Source organism: Littorina saxatilis, linkage group LG14, assembly GCF_037325665.1.
Source record: "Littorina saxatilis isolate snail1 linkage group LG14, US_GU_Lsax_2.0, whole genome shotgun sequence".
Lineage (NCBI taxonomy): Eukaryota > Metazoa > Mollusca > Gastropoda > Littorinimorpha > Littorinidae > Littorina > Littorina saxatilis.
In genome coordinates, this window is record NC_090258.1 from 8,503,946 (window position 1) to 8,525,945 (window position 22,000).

The 22,000-nt window shown below is 44.2% G+C and overlaps 1 protein-coding gene and 1 long non-coding RNA gene across 2 annotated transcripts; both read right to left on the reverse strand.

Annotated features, from left to right (window-relative positions):
* Positions 1-1,157: 1,157 nt before the first annotated feature.
* Positions 1,158-5,504, reverse strand: LOC138946643 (uncharacterized). The gene is made up of 3 exons (XR_011449385.1): positions 5,380-5,504; positions 3,386-4,355; positions 1,158-1,286 (listed from the first exon to the last, which is right to left on the reverse strand). It is a non-coding gene; the product is annotated as an uncharacterized lncRNA (long non-coding RNA).
* A 586-nt stretch (positions 5,505-6,090) lies between these two features.
* On the reverse strand, positions 6,091-21,522 carry LOC138946825 (fibrillin-3-like). Its single transcript, XM_070318229.1, has 11 exons — positions 21,329-21,522; positions 20,497-20,745; positions 14,413-14,617; positions 11,966-13,077; positions 11,569-11,691; positions 10,836-10,964; positions 10,337-10,474; positions 9,580-9,699; positions 8,119-8,379; positions 7,393-7,596; positions 6,091-6,211 (listed from the first exon to the last, which is right to left on the reverse strand). The coding sequence occupies exons 1-11, from the start codon at positions 21,498-21,500 to the stop codon at positions 6,186-6,188; spliced, it is 2,739 nt and encodes a 912-aa protein (XP_070174330.1). The 5' UTR covers positions 21,501-21,522; the 3' UTR covers positions 6,091-6,185.
* Positions 21,523-22,000: the final 478 nt, after the last annotated feature.

Sequence of the window (22,000 nt, forward strand, 5' to 3'; positions counted from 1 at the left end):
CCGAACCTGGGATCGAACTCACGCTGACAGCGGCCAACTGAATACAAATCCAGCGCGCTACCAACTGAGCTATATCCCCTTCAAAGTGTGGTGCAATAGTCGTGCCGCGTCTGCTATCCAGTTCGCGGTAGGATTAGAAAATATATATATATACCAAACCGATGTCAAATACGAGCTGATTTGGTGAAATAAAGCACATTTCTACTTGCGAAACCCATCGAACAGCCATTAGGCTAAGCGAGAGAGTTCTCGTGATTGTTTTAATTAAAAAACTCATTCATAAAAACTAGAGACTAGGTTTCTGGTCAAAACGAATGATTAATCTGCTGTATCATTCGCTTGTCGGAAAGACAATCGGCCTACGCGCTTCTCTCAAATATGACCTTCTCTTGTCTACTGTCTCGGAAGATTTATTCTACTCCCAAATAGCACTTCTTTGCACCTCTTATGACTCCTTCGTCCTCTAGAATCCCGTACCCACACCAAATACGAGCTGATTTGGTGAAATAAAGCACATTTCTACTTGCAAAACCCATCGAACAGCCATTTCCGGTGCTCGATCGCGGACATTTTCAGCTTTGAAGGCTATTTACGGGCAAATATCAATCGCTCCCTGACTTTTTATGCATCGAGAAACAAATTTAGTCATCGCTGAATCAGTAGCTTACCTTAAATCCCGACATAAATCAAACAATACCTAGAAAACAGACAAAACTTGCCTTCACACGTGTCATGAGCGGCCTTCGGCTCGTGTTCGGCCTTTGACCGGTTATCCCCCGTGTATTTACAGGCATGTAAGGTACTCAAATGGACTCATATCGATCCTTACATAAATAGGTGCTCCTTTTAATTTACACTGACATGCAAAAGTTGTTCAGTTTTAGGTATTCTGATTCTTCCGGGTCGATTTTTAATAGATGAACTTTTGGTTGTGGTTTCGACTTCCGGAGTCTCTTTGGTCTGCGTTCTACCGAAAAGACATCAAACGCATGAAAAATCAAAGCTGTGTGTTGCTATTGGTTTGCGGCATACACTGCCTCATCGAAAATATCTTCACTAAAAAAAAACCAGCCTGGTTTCTTTTGACGAGTAGCATAGTCAAATACTGGCTCGTGCTTGCTTGTACGCGATTACATTGACCTGCTTGCTCATACTTACTGGTGACATCAATGGCCAGCGCATTAACGTAGGAGAGGCTAGAGTTGACCAGATCTCTCCTATTACTGCCGTCATAGTTGGCACGCTCTATCTTGGGTTCATAGCCCCAATCCGACCAGAACATTACGCTGGAAAAAGCACAATCAAAATAATAGCTCTAGACTTTATAGCAGAACTGAGGAATACAGGTAAAATATGTTTCGCAGAAAAGTTACTCATAGAACCACGAATGGACGAATTACAGACGAATAGAAAGACAAACAGATACACGTTTGTTTATTGTTATGAATAAATACACAGAAAGGTAGGCAGGCAAACAGAGACATAGCTAGAAGAAGACACACACAACCAAACACTTTATACACTACATGTTTAATTACCATGGGTGGGACTGAAAAATGTCATGAATCCTGAAGAATTTTAAGTGGGGGTCTGGGGGCTCCCAGACGCTGAAGGATTTGTATAATTAACAACCAAAAAAAAATCACCACAGACATTATGAATCCGGATTTCCGGAATATACCGGAAGAATCTCACCCATGAATTACCATTCTAGTGCCCCATATGTCTATTTGACATTAAATGTTATAACGGTCAGGCCTGGACCCTTTTTGTTTATTACTCTAAAAAATAACAAACTAAAATGTTGAGTTAAACGATGACTTATTCGTAGAAACGCCACTTGTTTATTTTCAACAATAAAATACTTTACCATGTTAAAATAGAGAAAATGCAACTTTATCGTTGGGTGTGTGTGTGCATCGCCCACCTTTCTGGAATGCCATGCTGTGCTTAGTTCGATTAAAAATTGTGTTGTCACACTTCTGAAGAATCATATATAATTGCTTAAAGGCACAGTAAGCCTCCCGTAAACCATCACAGATACTGTCAGGCTTTTACACACAGTACAAACACCCTTTCATTTAAACACTCACCGCTTGAGAACATCCTAGGTGCCCTCCGTAAAGAGCGAGCAATTTTCAAAGAATTTATTTTTGCGTGGTTTATCTTACCCCTGAGCCATCGTGAACCCGTGTGATCCAGTTTCCCTTTTTCACAATGCAGTCGTCAGTTAGTAATTTGAATGCGACTCGCTGTGAGCTTATCTGCAATAGCACGTTATTATGTACCTCTGACTATGCACGAAACAAACGGCTGTGGTTCACAAGAACTCTCGCGATGGCTTTTGACTGTTCAGAGGAACTGGCGATAGACATAAACCGTCGTCTGCTACGAGAACCACGACCTTGCGTGACCCTGCTTCCGGGCGTTTCTTTTTTCAAACTTTCAAAACTTCGAATTGTACTGATCTTGTCTTGATGAAAAAAGAATTCTTTTATGATTTAAGAATGTTTGTGTAACAAGCTGTCAATTTATTATTTAGATTTTAAAAGTTAGGTCTAGCGCCAAAACGCACCACGGTCCGATTGTCTCTGACACAATCCGCAAAATTAATTCTTTGAAAATTGCTCGCTCTTTACGTAGGGCACCTAGGATGTTCCCGTTTGGTGAGCGTTCAAATGGAAGGGTGTTTGTACTGTGTGTAAAAGCCTGACAGTATCTGTGATGGTTTACGGGAGGCGCACTGTGCCTTTAACTCAGGTTACGTCAAATGTTGTTATACACTATTTCCTGACTGCCTGACGTTGATTCTGAACTGTCCTTTTTTTTGGACACGAAAACGCGAAGCGAAAGTCCAGTTTAGTCAAGTGAGATATTTTTGTGTGAGATCTTTTCACTGCTGTGAATATTTAGGAGATCAGGTGAGAGATTGGTGAGTTAACCGTTAAACCCCGTCCCCATTTTGGCTATTCCTTCCATCGTATTCACAGGGTCACTACCATAATTGTTTTGGTTGAAGTAAACCGGTAATAAAACCGTTATTTCCAATATTCTGACTGTTAGCAAATGAGAACAGACATGTTTCGAAAATGATATCAACATTCGCCTAATGTTAGTTTCCATTTTTTCGACAAAACTGTTATCACTTGCTAACAGTCAGCATAATCATTAGAAATTACTCATAATCAAGCCCAACCACCCCCACCCCCGCCCACCCCGCCAATTAGATGACAACTCCAGATACAGAACACATTTGCTTGCACTATTGTCCGTCGACTTTCTTTGGTATACCTGTCAGAAAGGGGCACCTGTAATGCAGGTTCACGTATGTTTGTTCCCAAAGATGTCTTTTAATCACAATTATTACTATAGCTTTGAAACCTACCCGTTGACAGTGTCCAACACGATGGCACGAGGTTTGTCAAGACTAGAGTTGACCACAATTTTGTGGGCGTGATTGGACATGGTTACTATGGCAATGACGTTGTTACCAGCGTCCGTGTAGAAGATAAGACGAGAAACGGAGTCCACTGCAAGGCCGTCCAAAACTGCACCTGGAATTTGTGTATTTCTGGTTATGTCTTAGCTTTTGGTTTGAGTAACCTCCATATCTCAAACGTGTGTCACTGGTAGGGGCCAGCGTTATTACCCGTTAACACGACACAGAAATGTGCTGCTCAGCAAAAGCAGTTCATGTGCAGAAACTCAATACTTTCGGGGCGAAATTAAATCATTAATGTAACTTTAAAGTGTAACCCGTGGTTCATATTATCGGTAGCTCAAACATAAATGTGGGCATCTTGTAAGTTAGACAATTCTTATTTTGCAAGTTACTCAAAAAATTGTTAGAGCTTGATAATTTACCATTTTCCCCGGTGTCAACCAGATTTGAATCATGTCCTAGTGATCAACACAACCTAAAAATGTGAAGATTCCAAGATCTAGCTTCAATACCATCCTATAAGGCCTCATCGTTTAAAATGTTTGTCTACGGACAGTATCCGGGCCGAACTGTCTTTCACTGCTCAATACAAAGACTCTACTGATTGCTCAATTAAGTCAATAAAGAACCCCCGCACCACGGGATTACAAACCACTTGATGTGTTGATGACTGTCTGCACGTTGCTCCCACTTAGATGCGCAGACCGAATAGTGCTGATATCTCTCCCCAAGTCTGTCCAGTAAACTTTCTGCTCCACGGGGTCGTAGTCCACCGCTACTGGGTTACTCATCTGAGCAGAAATTGGAACAGGAGTTGTCGTGTAGGTTTCAGTGTCCATGCGGAAGATTGTTCCATTACCACGCGAACTTAATTGGCTACTCGTGATGAGGAAGAATGAGTCTTGTCGTGTCCCTGTGAGGAAATGAAAATATAGGACCTGGAATAGTGTGTGTGTGTGTGTGTGTGTGTGTGTGTGTGTGTGTGTGTGTGTGTGTGTGTGTGTGTGTGTGTGTGTGTGTGTGTGAGAGAGAGAGAGAGAGAGAGCGCTCGTGTGTATGTGTGTGTTTGTGTGTGCGCGCACAAGTGTGTGTGTGTGTTTGTGTGTGTGTGTCAGTGCGTGTGTGTGTGTGTGTGTGTGTTTGTGAGTGTGTGTATGTGCGTGTCAGTGTGTGTGTGTGTGTGTGTGTGTGTGTATGTGTGTGTGTGTGTATGCGTGTGTGTGTGTGTGTGTGTGCGTGCGTGTAGACCGATTCCGAGAAAACCTTTGGGGCGATCTTCATGAAACTTTCCATATACATTCTTCCAGATGATATTCGAAGCTTGTTTAGTCCTTTTTTTGATAAATATCTTTGGTGACGTCATATTCGGCTTTTAGTGAAAGTTGAGTCGGCACTGTCACGCCCTCATTTTTCGATCAAATTGATGGAACCCTTTGATCAAGAAATCTTCGACGAAACCCGGACTGTGGGATTGCATTTCAGTGTCAAAGATTAAAAAAAAATAATTAATGAGTTGAAATTTGAGTGATCGATCCAAAAATCATTTCATCTTATTCTCTATCATTTCCTGAATCAAAAAAATAATATGTACACCATGTATACTTTGAAAATGTTCTCACAATTCAAGAAAATTCGTACGTGGTTTAGGCACTACGTTCGCATGCTTCGCGGAGACGAGCTGAACCCGTCTCAGTGTTCGGGTTTAGGATAGCGAAGCCTTATTTAGTGTAGTCTCGGTGTTGGCCGATTTTGTGTGTTGATCTGTTAGTTTCAGGCCGACAGATTGTGTGTACACGCTTCTGAAATGTTCGCAAGTCAGAACCCATGAAGCCCGAGTTTATACTCTCTTTCTTTCTGTCTCTCTTTGTCTCTGTCTCTCTCTTTTTGAGCTCTCTATATTCACATATAAACGTGATGTGTAAGCTTAACTTGTTTACCCAAGCATGTGAAACCATTGTCATCTAAAGTAAATCCAGCTTTGTTACAGGCACAGATGTAGGAACCGGGGTTGTTCAGGCAAACTTGTGTACATCTGTTGGTTGAATCCGAAGCACATTCGTCAACATCTGCAGAAAACATGTAAATTGGTATGATGCTCGAATGACTCACTTTCGCAATAACACAGGGCCGGACGAGAGGGGGGGGCTTTGGGGGCTTTAGCCCCCCCCCCCCCCCCCCAGCCAAAAAAAAAGAGAGAGAGAGAGAGAGAGAGAGAGAGAGAGAGAGAGAGAGAGAGAGAGAGAGAGAGAGAGAGAGAGAGAGAGAGAGCTTAATATAAATAATATTGCAAAAAGCCGCTTGAAAATTTGTTTCGTTGATGTTTAAGGCAAGTTCATCTTTTCTTCATGCATCAATTCTAAATTAATATGTTAACTTTCTGGTGGTGCTATTTCATTATTTAAATGACTTTTTTTGTGCAAGAAAAGGACAATTTTTCATGTATAAATGTTAAAATTTCTTCAGCTTTGCCCCTCGACCCCACCGGGGGCCTTCTGCGGCCCCCGGACCCCCGCTTCAACATTTTAGCCCCCTCCCCCCCCTAAAAACGTACTGGTCCGGCCCTGTAACACTTAGGCGTCGGCTGCAATGAGACAGTGCGGGGAATGTCCAGAATCAGTAGAGGGGTAGATGTTATTGTTTACAAATCGGCATCGTACGATGTGTAACAGCTTGAATGATTTTGCCACATGTTTGGTTTATACCCAATGGGGGTTGATCAGGTCACATTGCGAGGTCCACCAAACTATGCTTTACAACTTGAGAATACACCTGTACAGGACCAGAAAACAACAAGAGGCGAAACCATCAAGGCTCACGTATGAAATCGACAAACAGTAACACAAACTCAATCACTCCGTCACACACACACACACACACACACACACAGAAACACACACACACACACACACACACACACACACACACACACACACACACACACACACACACACACACACACACACACACACACACACACACACACACACACACACACACACAGAAAGAGCATAGGTGAAACTGTGCAAGAAAGCGAGACACTAGATCTAGATCTGTCTGTCTGCATGTAGCCTACTTACAAGGACACGACTGCCAACTAGTCTCGGCGCGCTCAAAATAATAATGACCGAGACTGTCAGTACTTCCTTCGCGTGACGTCTAACCCTCTTACGTCATAATGTGACGTCAATGTAATGTGACGTCTTCAAATGTTAGAGTTTCTACCACAGACATACACACGCACAGACGCACGCACGCACGCACGCACGCACGCACGCACGCACAGACAGACAAAGTTACGATCGCATAGGCTACACTTACGTGAGCCAAAAATCACTTATTAGATGTAAGTTCTTGTTACGGATTGTTTTCTGTGCACTTAAAAGACCGTTGGGTCGATATATTTGTGATTGTAAGGTATTGTTTTGTCAATAGCAAACGTTCCAACAACTTACCTTTCTTGTTTTTTTTATTCTGAAATTTGGAACGTTGGCAGTCTCTTTGTTTTTGCAGTTGCTGATAGAGTTCGAGTTTTTGTTTGAAAGTACAGTACTAATTTAATTGCTTGCTAAGCTAAAGCCAGATTTCATGATATTTGCATTAGCAGAGTCCCATTTGGTGGAGCAAGAGAGTGAGAGAGAGAGAGAGAGAGAGAGAGAGAGAGAGAGAGAGAGAGAGAGAGAGAGAGAGAGAGAGAGAGAGAGAAAGAGAGAGAGAGAGAGAGACTCGATATATATATATAGAGATATAGAGAGAAAGACAGAGAGAGAGAGAGAGAGAGAGAGGGGGAGGGAGAGAGAGAGAGAGAGAGAGAGAGAGAGAGAGAGAGAGAGAGAGAGAGATGCCAAAGAGGAAAACCTTGAAAAGTCAAGGTTAGATTGTATTGAGCAAGAGTGGCCAGATTAACCCAAAGGTAGATGTAAGTACAAATCCGACACAGAAATTGACGGTACCTCTGCATGTTCCTGTGGCTTGTTCAAGAGTGAAGCCACGACTACACAGGCATCGGTAGCTACCTGGACTGTTCTCACACTGCTGTTCACAGGGGCTCGACGCACACTCATCAATGTCTGAAACATAGAAATCATCATGCACATGCTCCATTTTTGTGACGAATTTATTTGTATCTTTGTCCTGGCATGGTAGAGAAGCGTAACACGGAAAAAGCGATACGGAATTTATCGATCAGAGTATCTCAAAAGTATCTAAAGGCGAGTATTATGAAGACAAGGTAGTTCGGAAGCGAGGTGGTAGGGTACACAGATGGAGCAGACTAGCTGGGGGACTCCCAGCAAACACAATTTAGTTTTAGAGTCTGGATTTTAAAGTTACTGTAGGCTACCTTCGACTTGGGTTTTCAGCCAAGTTTCATTGACTTTCTTCGAAGGTGTCCAACACTGCAATTGTGTGACGAATTCATTCGTATCTTTGTCCTGGCATGGCAGGCTAGCGTAACACCGAAAAAGGAAGCGATACGGAATTACCCGTTCAGGTCCCGCACATGAACTTATTACATCAAAAGCCAATATGCAGGTCGATTATTTTGGATGGGGAAAAGAAGGAGAAAAGAAAAAATAAAACAGTTTTTTTGTCCATTTTAAAACGATGAGAGAGAAATGAAGGGGGAAAAAAGAAAAAAAAGAAAAAAAGAGACAGACAAACGAATGTTCTTCATTCACCTTGGCAAAATCCTACACTGGCATTCCGGTATCCTTCCAGGCACTGACACCGGAAGGAACCTGGCGTATTAACGCACGTTGCACGTCCTTGACACTGCTGCTTCAGAGTTGCGTCATCACACTCGTTCCTGTCCACGTCACAATTGTCTCCTCTCCACCCTTCCAGGCAGACACATCCCTTAATAACATCACAGTTCGAAGCACCTCGGCCACATGTGCATTGTTGGGCGCAGTTTGTTCCGTAAGTACCGGTTGGGCACGCTGACAAGAAAACAAATAGGAGACACATGACCAAGCCTCCCCTAATTAGAGAAAGGAACCTGCAGTCTGTGACCCAGGTTTTATGATTCCAAGTTGAAATAGAGATACTATATGAAGTGTAATTCGTTAGACGTTTATAATGCACAGATATGGACTCAAATGCGACTCTTTGCTGTGATTTACAAGGCACCTGATGCCTGTCGAATATCTTCAACAAAAAACGTCCATTGTCTATTAGAACGTTATTACTATATGTCTTCGTGTACACTGCATTGGGGTGTGCACGTTAAAGATCCCACGATTGACACAAGGGTCTTTCCTGGCAAAATTGTATAGGCATAGATAAAAATGTCCGTGTGACTTGGAATAATAGGCCGTGAAAAGTAGGATATGCGCCGAAATGGCTGCGATCTGCTAGCCGATGTGAATGCGTGATGTATTGTGTAAGAACAATTCCATCTCACACGGCATAAATAAATCCCTGCGCCTTGAATCTGTGCGCGATATAAATTGCATAAAAAACAAAAAAATTAAAATAAAAATAAAAAAATAAATCCCTGCGCTTAGAACTGTACCCACGGAATACGCGCGATATAAGCGTCATATTAATTGATTATTTGTGTACTCCATATATTACATTGTCTAGCTCCTGACATGTAGACACCACTACTTTAAACTTCCTTGTGTGTGTAAGGGATCTGCTTGACTACCACGGGTGTGTCCAGGATTTTACACGGGATCATTCAAACCGACACTGTGGGATTCTTTGTTGAATAATGTTCATAGCTGACACCTATGTTAATCTTTTAAATCAGTTACAGCAACAACAAATAATCAACCTCTGTAAAAAAAAAAAAAAAAAAAAAAAAAAAACAGCCAGGTTGTTGATGTACGTGTTACAGGGGGAGAATGTTCACAGCCTGTATAGTACAGAAATGTACCTATCTGGACCTATAACCACTAAACTTCCACTAAAGGCGATCTTCTTCTTCAGCATTCGATGATGGTTGTGTCTAAATTCGTTGGCCCGTGATGTTGACAAAGAGGGCTGTCAGTTTGAGGCCCTGGGTGCTGCCCCACAGCTTGGTGTCCAGCGTTGTCCCCGTTGGCCAGACGCGTTTTCCTCTCACTGCAGTGGAGTTGGCAGGTGAACTAACTAAAGGCGATCGACAAGAAGAAGAACAATAAACATCCACTTACTGAGACACGTCCTTCTGTCATTGTCCAGGAACATGCCCACGGGACAGGAGCAGTTGAAGCTGCCTTCAATGTTGGTGCATGTGTGGGAACAGCTGGACGAGTTCTGGCATTCATCTATGTCTGATACGTAGAAAACAAAGGCTATTTAAATGTGTAATTAAATATAACTACGAAAATACTAAAGACAAAAATCCGTATCACCCTCACACACACAGTAACAAACACATAAAAGCAAAACGCGGCCGAAGGAGGAAAAAAAGACAGTTCATGATGGAGCTGCACTTATAACGATACGGGGGTAACATGCTGGCATTACGTTTAGTGGAAATCTCAAGCTGAAACTTACTGAGTAAACTAGGATCGAGGCAACAGAGAAAGACAGGAAACCAAAACGAAAAAATACTTTAATTTTGAACTGTTTGGAGTTAACTAGACGGATGGCCAAAAGCTGGATGCATATAAATCCCCCAATGGGATGGATGCGTTAGATGTATTAGAAGTGACGGAGGGCCTGCTATGATAACATAATTGGATGGATTGGTGGATGGGTTGCGGAAGAATTTACCCCATACAAAGCACTCTAGGTTCGTGTGAACAGCAGCCGTTTATTAGATACGCCGACAAACCGCCGTGTTATTTGGTAGTAGGGGAACACTTAGGTGGACATGACATAGGTCATATTGTAAGGATTCACAGCACACGCGCTCTGTATTTGCATTCGTCCGAACAACACTATACAATCTTTCCTTCGACCTACCGACAAACCGCTGTGTTGTTTGGTCGTAGCGAAACCCTGGTGGTGGACTGAGGCAAAAGATACTGTCATCATCTGCGATTCCGCAACCGTACTGACAGTTCAGGGAATTCCCAGATTGAAGTTGGCAAATATCGGTTTCTGAAAAATATATCCCAAATCGAAAGGATCAAGTAAGCAAAACAATTGAAAGCTCTCAGAAAAAACTGGCACAATATGTTTCTTTATTATAGCCTCTGTAATTGTAAATGAAAGCTGGACACCACACGGACAACTGACACGGCAAAATCTAAAGACACAAACGAAGATAAAAGGAAAGACACATTGTATACACACACTCACACTCACTCTCTCTCTCTCTCTCTCTCTCTCTCTCTCTCTCTCTCTCTCTCTCTCTCTCTCTCTCTCTCTCTCTCTCTCTCTCTCTCTCTCTCTCTCTCTCTCTCTCTCTCTCTCTCTCTCTCTCTCTCTCTCTCTCTCTCTCTCTCTGCTGTAAGTTCACCTGCAACACATGACAGCCTGTCGCTAGCAAGCTTGTATCGGAATGAGCACCGACAGTTGAAACTACCCGGCACGTTCACGCACTCCTGTTGACACTTGTTGGACCAAGGTTGGCCACACTCGTCAATATCTGAAAGAGTAAAATTAAACGGCCAAATACATACTGTAAGGAGAGAGAGGCGGAGACAGGTACAGAGAGAGAGAGAGAGAGAGAGAGAGAGACAGACAGACAGACAGACAGACAGACAGAGACAGAGAGAGACACAGATAGAGAGACATAGACAGAGACGGACACAGAGACAGACAAGAGAGAGAGAGACAGAGAGAGACAGAGAGAGAGAGAGAGAGACAGAGAGAGAGAGATGAAGGGGGGGGGGGGGAGGTCACAACAATTGTTTTTGTTCCATTACAAATAGGTGAGGGACGAAGATTATGCCTACCATACAGAACAGTAACTAAACCTTCATACTTTTGGCATGATTTATTCAGTCATTCCGGGACGCTTCTTTGTTTTATTTCATATGTTTCCTTTTCTATCGTTCCGTTTTGTTTTGACAAACGCATTGATAATTCTTATCATATGCCAATGTTCCTCACAAGGGCGTGTTTCAGACGTTGGAGTATTTCTTTTACATCTCTTACAATGAGTCCGAGTCTGGAGATAAGCGCGCGATATAAGACTTCGTATAATAGCAATGATAACGACGATGATTATATGAAGTTTTGGGACTTACCAACACAGTTGTCGCCATTTCTATGATATCCAGGTTTGCACGTGCAGTTGTAGTCTCCAGGCACATTAATACAGTTTTCAAGCGGGCTACATGTGTGGTAATTTTCTGCACATTCGTCAACATCTGCACAGAGATGAGAAGCGTACTTTATTTACAAATGTCATTGATGCTTAAGTTCCCTTTGAAATACCGAAAGTTAAAGATAATAAAGAATAACTGACATCTCTCCTAAATTGTATGTTCCCTGAAAGGCGTTTTGTACCGGGTGTGAAATTCTTGCCTTTAGCCTATTTCTTTTCTTTGCGCAAAAACAGCCATACCTGTCCCCGGCCATACGAAACACTAAAATGAAAGGGAGAGGGGGGAGGGAAAGAGAAATATTGAGAAGATAACTCACCTTGACACTGATTCGAATCATCCGGAGTGTAACCGAGAGGGCAGCGACAGGTATACGACCCTTCAGTGTTTAGGCATTCCTTGTCGGCCCCGCATATGTCAGGCGACTCCGTGCACTCATCCACATCTTGCTCACAATGTTCTCCCGTCCATCCTCCAGGGCACACGCAGCCTGTGACATGGTGACATCCCAGGCCACGCCCAGTGCACGTGCAAGTTTGACTGCACTGCACGCCGTAACGCTGTTCGGGACACTTTGTGCACGTTCGCTGGTCTTGGTTCAGCTCGTACCCACGGTGACAGGAACATGTAAAGCTTCCTTCTGTGTTAGAGCAGCGCTGACTGCAGAGGTTCGACTGACATTCATTATAATCGATGCAGGTTTTCAGGTTCGTCGAATCAACTTCGTAACCAGAAAAGCAGAAGCACTGAGTAGTTATGCTGCCGCTTCCGGAGCCCGCAACGGCTTTACAGCCCTGAGAACATCCTGCGTTTCTGCAGAGGCTTGCTGTTGCTTGTTCCGCAGTACAGGTCTTGTTGTTCTGATTGTAACTGTAGCCATCTTCACAGACACACTCAAATCCTCCAACCTTGTTGTGACACTTCTGAGGACATTTGTCCAACTTCTCCGCACATTCGTTAACGTCTAGGCAGGATTTTCCATCGTTGTTTAACTGGTACCCTGCGCTGCATTCACAACGATAACTGCCTGCTGTGTTGATGCAAAGCATGCTACACTGGTTGGTGTGATTGGCAGCACATTCATCTATGTCGATACAGTCTGCGCTTACACGTGGGGCTGTAGTATATCCTTGCGGACAAGGACCACAGTCGTATCCGACAGAACGCCTTTGTTCTTCACCTGGCGACAGATCTGTGCAGTTCTGCCCGGGCAAGCAAGATGTTTCATTACAACCGTCTCTGTCTTGATCACATTTTGTACCGTCCCAACCTATATTACACACGCACTGGACGTACTTGAAATAGGTATTCTCTGTGGCTTTAGTAGTGATGTTGGGAAAAGAGCACTCTCCGTTTGCGCCACAGTCACAGATAAGAAGAAGAACGTCTTTTGAAACCGATCTTACACCTTTGGGGTCAACTGTGTAGAAACTGAAACAAGAACAGAACAGAATATGAATACCATCTCAATAAAACAGGAATTCAGGATTAGCATTGATAAAATAGGAATTGCATGTGTCCGCAGTTTATATTAGTCACCTGTGAAACAACTCAGAAATCGTGCAATATGGCAACAGATTGTGAACTGAGTTAGCAGATGACAGAATCTCGTATACCGGGCAGACACAGACATTTAATTATGCTTTTTGACTGCTGCTATTTTGAAGTTTGAATTAATCAGTATATTGCAGAAATACAGCAAACATAAGAAAATCCTTTGCAGAATGGTTGACCAGAAATAACAACAGGAATGGCAGACATATCGTTAATAAGGCATTACAAAACGAGTATATTCTCAGGCCAGTTTGTAAGGTGACATCGGCTGTGATATTCTTGCCTTGTTACAAACGTGTCATCGATCATGGCTATTTAAAAAAAAATCAAGTGAACCGTATTGGAAACATTACCAGGCGAGATTGAAGTGTTTCGGGGATGCGTTCATTAACTTAGTCAACATTCCGGAAGATTCTAAAGGACATACGAGGCAAAACTGCAGTATTCACTCAAATAATAACTGTTTCTCAGTTCAGAGCTTATCTGGTCGCGTTTCCAACAAAGACAGCAATGAGAACATTCACGTCACAAAATGGCAAATCCACGAGGGAGTGAGAAGGCTTTACTTGTACTTAGAATTTGAGGCTGTTTAAAAATGGCATATCATGCAAGCAAGGTACATGTGTCGTCTTAATGCTTTTTAGGACGTGTACACTCCCAAACAACTTAACACTAATAGTAATAGTCGGTGGCATGACTGATCATTATGCATGCATGACCAGACCGATAGTAATACTTGGACGTGTTCGAGCTCATTTGGGATAAACGAACGAACGAACAATCTACACAAGTTGAACTCACATCGAGAAAAAGTAAGAGAAAGAGACGGAGACAAGACAAGGCAAGGCAAAGCAAGGCAAGGCAAGGCAAGGCAAGGCAAGGGAAGGCAAAGCAAGGCAAGGCAAGGCAAGGCAAGGCAAGGCAAAGCAAGGCAAGGCAAGGCAAGGCAAGACAAGATACAATCTTGATCAACGATGGTAAACGTTAAGAAAGTTTGCATCCAGCCCTCGACCCACATAGTGTCAACTGGAACAGAGCAAACGTAAAACCTGTAACTGTATCTACATGTACAAAAATGAAGTGTACTTCACACACAATAGTGGTTTCATTGAGATTATCTATCGTCAGTAAGAAAGAGGCTACTGACTCAAGCATAACATCAATACAATTATTACAGGAAAGCATAGAGAATAAATGTTATATAAAACAGACCTCAATCTTGGTGGGTCTTCTGCTGTCAGTGTGAAAGTGACGTTGCCTGTGGCAGGGTCCACTTGTAGTTGTCCATTTGCGTCATCCTCAGCATGGAACGTGACGGTTTCATTGTCGTAGTCAAACCCCTCGAGAGTGAAGTACGTCCGAACATTCGGTGTCACTCGCAGCGTTGAGGGAGCATCCACAGTGGGCGCGTTGTTATCTATACATAATTTCATTTTAATTTAAAACATGTTAGATCTATGGTGAATCTTCACACACAACCAAGCATATGGAAACCCAAAGACATACCCGCAAAAGCGATATTTAGTGGGGTTTTTTTTTATTATAAACGATTCACAAGAATAACTACGATCAAAATTGTATTAGCATGTGCCTTAGAAATATATATCCAACAATCAAGCTTAATTGCGCATCACTGCCATCCCATACAAAGAGTGGATAGAAACAGAACAAATAAAGAAAACAAAAGTAAAACAACGCAAAACGTATCAATGAAAATCCAAACCAACAAAATAACAAAAACATATACACGAGAACAAAATACACACAGAATTTAAGAATAACATCACAAACAATAAGTCGTGTATACAATGCACACATAAAATACATGTGGGGAAACTATTTGTGTTTTTGGAACCGACACACACACACACACACACACACACACACACACACACACACACACTGGCACACACACATACTGTTACACGACACTTGAGATTGCCACAAGTTCTCAAATGTCGTATAGTTGTGTTCTTTTATTCTACGTCGCCCGTCTTCGCAGCAGCAGAAAACAACTCGTCAAATTGAGTTCGAGGATTTATTTAGCATTCCATACATACAACTGCACATCGTAGCAGAAGCTTTTTTACATACAAATTGCGCTGGCCTATATAGCAAATACTCAATCTCGAGAATATTTCAGACCGAACATGATACAACTACATTATACGAGCCGTCCATGGACTAGAACAGTGACGTTTTCTGTGACGTACATCAAAAGCGCCGACGCACTTAATCCGAGCGAACTCCACGAACCCACGACTCAAAACAACGTGGTAAACAACTTGTTTTGACAGGACTAGAAAGTTCCCCTGCATTCTCGTCCAAACATAAATATTGTGTTTACAAAATATAATATCGGTACTTTCCCACAAAGTACAAACCGGTCAACCGCATGCAACACTCAAAACTGAACCAAAGTTCAGCAACGACAGCGTTTCCTAACATTACCCCCAACACAAGAAGAAATTTACCTAATTTCTTTCAATCATTGAAACGCTACCTGTACACATATTATGTATACATAACATAAAATATGTAAAATCCAGGTATGCACATTAGTCTGTTGGAGAATGTACACAGTTTTACTCACATACTCAGCTGAGAAAATCCGCTCCAACATTGTCTGAACCCTTAATCGATTCCACTCGCATATCAAAGTTCTGCAAGTACATCACCCACCTCATGATACGATTATTTACAAACTTTGCAGAGTTTAGGTAGGTGACGGGTTTGTGATCAGTCTGAAGCACGAATTTCACCCCTTGGAGGTAGAGTTCAAATTTCTTGATTCCCCACACGATGGCTAAACACTCTTTCTCTATGGTCGAGTAGTTCTTCTCGGCTCCTGACAGCTTCTTGCTGGCATAGCTGACCGGAAACGGTTTACCTCCATGTTCTTGCATCACATGGCGCCGATACCTTCGTCCGATGCGTCTGTTTGCAAGATGAACTCTTTGGCAGTATCAGGAAGGCGTAGCACCGGGTCTCGTGACATCAGGTCGCGCACGGTCTGGTATGCCTTCTCCTGAGCTGGTCCTTCCACAATTGCTGCGACCTGTACTGCTTCCGGAGGTCTCTCCACATACAGTTTCAGGAGGTTAGCGTGGTAGATCTTGGACTTCTTGCCGACATTCACCTTATAGTCGTTGATCCCTACCACGGCCTCAACCTCGTATGGGCCTTTCCACTGCATCAGTAGTTTGTTGTGATCAGTGGGAAGCAGTATCAGCACTTTGTTACCTGGTGTAAACTTCCTGTTTACAGCTTTGCGGTCGTAGTAGTGCTTTCCGCTATCCTGAGACTTTCTCAAGTTTTCTCTAGCAATCTCGAGAGTCTCCTCCAGTTTTTCTCGCAACTCAAACACGTACTGGTAACTGTTCTTCACTTCAGGTGTGTCCACATCTTTCGTCCACAATTCCTTTAGTATTTGCATCGGGCCTCTCACGGTCCGCCCGTACATCAGCTCGAACGGGGAGAATCCAGTGGACTCTTGTGGCACCTCCCTGTATGCAAATAGCAAGGCATTGATGTAGCGATGCCACTGCCTTGGCTGCTCACTGCATAGTTTCTTAAGCGTGGACTTCAGCGTCGCATTGAATTTTTCTACCAGCCCATTGCACATCGGGTGATAGGCTGTCGTAGTCAAGTGACGAATGCTCAGCAGCCTGTTGACCTCTTCCATGCATTCAGAGACAAACTGTGTCCCCAGGTCTGTGAGGATCTCTTCAGGAACCCCAATTCTGCTGAAAATGTCCACAAGTGCCTCGGCAACAGTCTCGGTGTCAATTTTCTTCAGAGGCACGGCTTCTGGGTACCTGGTTGCATAGTCTACCAGGGTCAGTACCCAACGATGACCCTCTTCACTTGGCGGTTTGATCTCGCCGATGAGGTCAATGGCCACCCTCTTGAAAGGTCGGTCGATCAAAGGCATCTTCTGCAACGGCACTTTCGGGACCCTTCCTCGAGGTATGGTTTTCTGGCAAATATCGCACGATCGGCAGAATCGAGTCACATCTGCATGCAGTCCTGGCCAGTAAAACGCAGCCTGGATTCTGTCCGATGTCTTCTTGACACCCAGGTGACCTCCCATAATAGAGTCGTGGGCCACCTCCATCACCTGGCGCCTAAGTGGTTGAGGCACCATAACTTGACGTAATGGCTTCCCACCGTTGACTCTCGCGTGCTGGAACACTCTGTACAGGATCTTGGCCTTCACCTCAAAGTGCACAGTGCCTTCGCCCTTAGTCATCTCCTTGACAGGACGACTCCTGTACTTTGTTAAGGTCGAATCAGCTTCCTGTAGCTGAATCAGCCGATCCCTGTCCACGACAGCAGTTGCAGAACTGTTGGTGACCCTAAGCGGCGTAGTCGTTTTGTTCTTCTTCGCCTGGGCTCTGGTCGTCACAGCGCTTACAACCTGCAGCTGATCGCGGCGATGCACAGTGGCTCTGTCATCTCGTAACAGTTCGCTGATATCTTCATTCGAAAATGGCAGTGGGTCTTCCTCCTCAGCAACAGGCTGAACTGAGCCCATTCTCCATTCGAAATCAGGGTCATCAGGACGTCTCGCACCCCCAATGTTCCCAATTAATAGATCGTACAAGGGCTTCTTCAGGCAGACGGCCTCAACTTCTCCGGTGAAGTATGGAGTATCGATCTGGATCTTTGCCACTGGTGCCTTCACGCATTTGCTGTCAGCCATGAGCGTCCACTTGAAGTCACCAGTGAACTTCTCTGTTGGCACCAGATCCTCTTTGACGATGACCCCATTGCAGCCCGAATCTCTGAGAACAGTCACTTCCTGCTTCTCAACAAATCCCTTCGACACGGGCATGTTCGACACTGACACAGCTGCGCTGGCGACGACAGAGATTGACTTGCCATTGGCGAGTAGAAGCTGGCCATCAGATATACATTCTTCCACGTCCGATGGTGTAGCCACTTGCTCGGCAGCCCTTGGAAGTATGACGCTGCTCGCACATACTTGTTGGTTCGAGCCACTCGTTTGCCTCTTGTTGTCGTAATATCTCCGTCGATGTTCTTGCGCTTTGTCATTGACATGTCCGTTATTTTTCTTTTGGGGACAGTTGGCGACTCGGTGGCCCTTGGCCTTGCAATGGAAGCACGTTATGTTCTGCCCTTCATTGGATGATGGTGCGGACTCAGTTTGTCCCTTGGCAGGTTGGTTTGCCTGGTTTCCGCTCTTCTGGAAAGGTTTCGTTGACTTTGACGTCCCCAGGGTCCTTCCATGAGCAATGAGATAACGCTCAGCAGCATCAGTAATGTCCTTCAAACCCCGCAGTTTTTGCTCTTCCAAGCGGGTCGCCAGGTCCTTCGGGCAGGCATTAAGGAATTGCTCCTTCACGATCAAGTCCCGCAGACTCTCGTATGACTGCTCTTCACCTGATAACTCCACCCACTTCTGCAGGTATGACGACAGGCGCTCCACAAACTGGCTCGGTGTCTCTCCAGACAATGGCTGGCATTCGCGGAAGCGTTGACGGTAGCCCCTTTCAGTGAAGTTGTAGCAACGCAACAGAGCTTCCTTCAGTACATCACAGTCTCTGACGTCATCGTCTGAGAGTCTAGTGTAGACCTCAAGTGCTGCCCCAGTCCAATGTGCGCTGAGTTGAATCGCCCAGTCGTCGCGCTGCCATCTAGCACTCTCAGCGAACCTCTCGAATCTTGCAAGGTAGCAGTCGATCTGGTCCTTCCCGTCAGCGAATGCTGGAAGTTTCGGTGCCCTGTGTAGCATTTGCTGCTGGTTATCTCTTTGGCGTGGTGCCTCGTGCTCATTTTGAACACGCACCATTTCTGTCTGAAGCTCTAAGCGCTTCATCTCCATTTCTATTTGGAGCTCTAAGCGTTTCAGCTCCATTTGCCTTTCCTCACGCTGTGCTTCTCTTTCTTCACGCTCACGCTCCGCTTGTCTTTCTTCACGCTCACGCTGCGCTTGTCTTTCTTCACGCTCACGCTGCGCTTGTCTTTCTTCACGCTGCGCTAGCAGTCGTGTCTGGGACTCGACGAACTCCGTCAGCTGCTTGCCTTTCAGTCCCAATTCAACTCCTTTTGCCCAGAACTCAGCCATTCTGGTCCTTTTCCGGTGCGTTTGTCTGTATTCTTTCACAGCCCCGAACGTAGACGAATGTGCTCTTCTAAACTAACACAGTCTCTACTACACCTCCGATGCTTCTCTCGTCGCTGGTCACCCTCGTACACGCAGGCTGCCACCCTCCTCGTCTAACGTGACGGCGCACTCTGCTCACGATACGTACACGACGTACCTCAGTCGTATTTCGTAGTATTAATGCACTAGCTCCGCGACGAAGTCCGTCTCGTCCAAACGGCAGCTTACCTCTGTAATCCCGATACACTCCGGCGTCGCTCACCGTACCGAGCTGCGGCGATAAACCAAACTCTTCACCAGTCACACCGAATCCACGGTTCTGTAGTCTCAATACTGATCCCTCAGGATACACCCGATTGATGGCTACCTCCTGTGACTGTCTTGACACTGGTCCTTGTTGCTGGAAAACCCTTGGCGTTAAACGTAGATCCCGGCTTGGCCCCCAATTGTTACACGACACTTGAGATTGCCACAAGTTCTCAAATGTCGTATAGTTGTGTTCTTTTATTCTACGTCGCCCGTCTTTGCAGCAGCAGAAAACAACTCGTCAAATTGAGTTCGAGGATTTATTTAGCATTCCATACATACAACTGCACATCGTAGCAGAACTCAAAGTAGAAGCTTTTTTTACATACAAATCGCGCTGGCCTATATAGCAAATACTCAATCTCGAGAATATTCCAGACCGAACATGATACAACTACATTATACGAGCCGTCTATGGACTAGAACAGTGACGTTCTCTGTGACGTACATCAAAAGCGCCGACGCACTTAATCCGAGCGAACGCCACGAACCCACTACTCAAAACAACGTGGTAAACAACTTGTTTTGACAGGACTAGAAAGTTCACCTGCATTCTCGTCCAAACATAAATATTGTGTTTACAAAACATAATATCGGTACTTTCCCACAAAGTACAAACAAGTCAACCACATGCAACACACAAAACCGAACCAAAGCTCAGCAACGACAGCGTTTCCTAACACATACACACACACACACAAACTTCCCTCTCGATTCCTAGTCTACCGCAATCTGTTTGGTGAAATGTTGACTAAATGGTAACACAAACAAGCAAACAGAAAAGAAGAAAATGAACATCAAATTGAGGTCAGCAACACAAGAGATGGCACAACAAGTAAAAAGTACGTGAAACAAATTACTTTCAAGCACTGCAATCGCGTCGGCCTCTTCCTTAACAGTCCTGCTGTCAAGAGCTAGGTCTCGGTTGCCGGTGGCAATGTAGTCATAGATACAGGCAAGGTTGTTGGCCCCACACTGCTGTTCTGCTGCCTGGATCACATCTGCTGGTTGCTCGTCAAGAAAGACTGGTATGAATTCAGGGTGGGCGTAGTCAGCGGGTCCTTCCCTGGGTCCGTATCTCATGACCGTGTTTTTTTCTGTCACTGCCCCTATATGTCAGAAAGAAAAACTATGAGATGTCACCACTCGCCCAATCATATTTATTGGAATAGCCCGTCCCTCTCATCGCCGAGGGCTGGATGTAAAAATAAGCATCTTTTTTGTAATGCTTTAATACAGATTTTTACGCCTTTTATTGTTTTGATAAAACATGAGCAGGACCTTTGCACGTTGGTGGAAGAATGATGACTGTCATAGCTCTTCTGCCTACTTCTTGAATTGCCGAAAATGCGAATATTGAAAGCCCACAAAGTAATTGAACAAGACATGAAACTGCGTTGTATTTAGTTTAAACACAAGCCCACAAAGTAATTGAACACGGCATAAAACTGCGTTGTATTTAGTTTAAACACAGTCATGTGGACTTGCTTTGAATGTTGGTGTTGCAGACTGAATTTTGTTCTGTGAAAACTAGGATTCCTTCTTGCAAGCAAACTCTGTCTTAGAAAATGGTTAGCTTTATAACTGACACTACTTGCAATGCTTGACCAAATCACGGATTCAATGAGACAAAACACATACAGATAGGTACGTGTACTAGCACAGACCCCCTTAAAGGACTATGATACCTACATGCTTTTCCAAAACTGTGAAAGATTTCCTTTTCTGTCAGGCTGCTGGAAAGCACTGTCCCATTGGGCAGGACGAAGTCGTCGTTTTTGTTTCCGTTGAAGTTTCCCAAGAGGCCCTGAGTCTTGTTGGAGAATGTGAGGGGCATAGCGACAGAAATGGCCAGTGTCTTCATTCTTACAGACACCCGAATTCCAATTCCTTAAGAACATAATTTCGTGAATATCACAGGGAAGCTAAATGATTAAAACTGCCGAAGTTAAAACATGGAAGATTTACCTTGTGAGTTTGTGGCTCCTTATGATGTTTACAGACACTCAATCACCCTATCCACTCCTAACAACATCAACTACCCCCCCCCCCTTTTTGCTCTCTGTCTGTCTGTCTGTCTGTCTGTCTGTATCTCTCTTCACACACATTTGAGAGAAAACATGCGCTCATGCTCAATCGTGAGAATTTAGAATTTAGTCCACAGAACTTCGATACATATATATTATATATATGACCAGTGCAGCAGGTGTGTTTAAGGCCGTTGCTCGTGCACGTTTACCTGAGGGGAACGTAGCGAAGAGGGAATCGTTCTGTTTTTGCAAAACGTAGTTTTCTGTGTCCCATGTGAAATTAGGGTCCTCTCTGAACGGTAAGGTCAGGTCTCTGTCGTTCCCATAGACCACC

Coding starts and splice junctions, on each gene's coding strand:
- LOC138946825 (XM_070318229.1), bottom strand. CDS start 21,500: ATGAAGACACTGGCCATTTCTGTCGCTATGCCCCTCACATTCTCCAAC. Junction 20,746..21,328: donor TCACAGTTTTGGAAAAGCAT/GTAGGTATCATA, acceptor TCTGACATATAG/GGGCAGTGACAGAAAAAAAC. Junction 13,078..14,412: donor GAAGACCCACCAAGATTGAG/GTCTGTTTTATA, acceptor TTCTTGTTTCAG/TTTCTACACAGTTGACCCCA.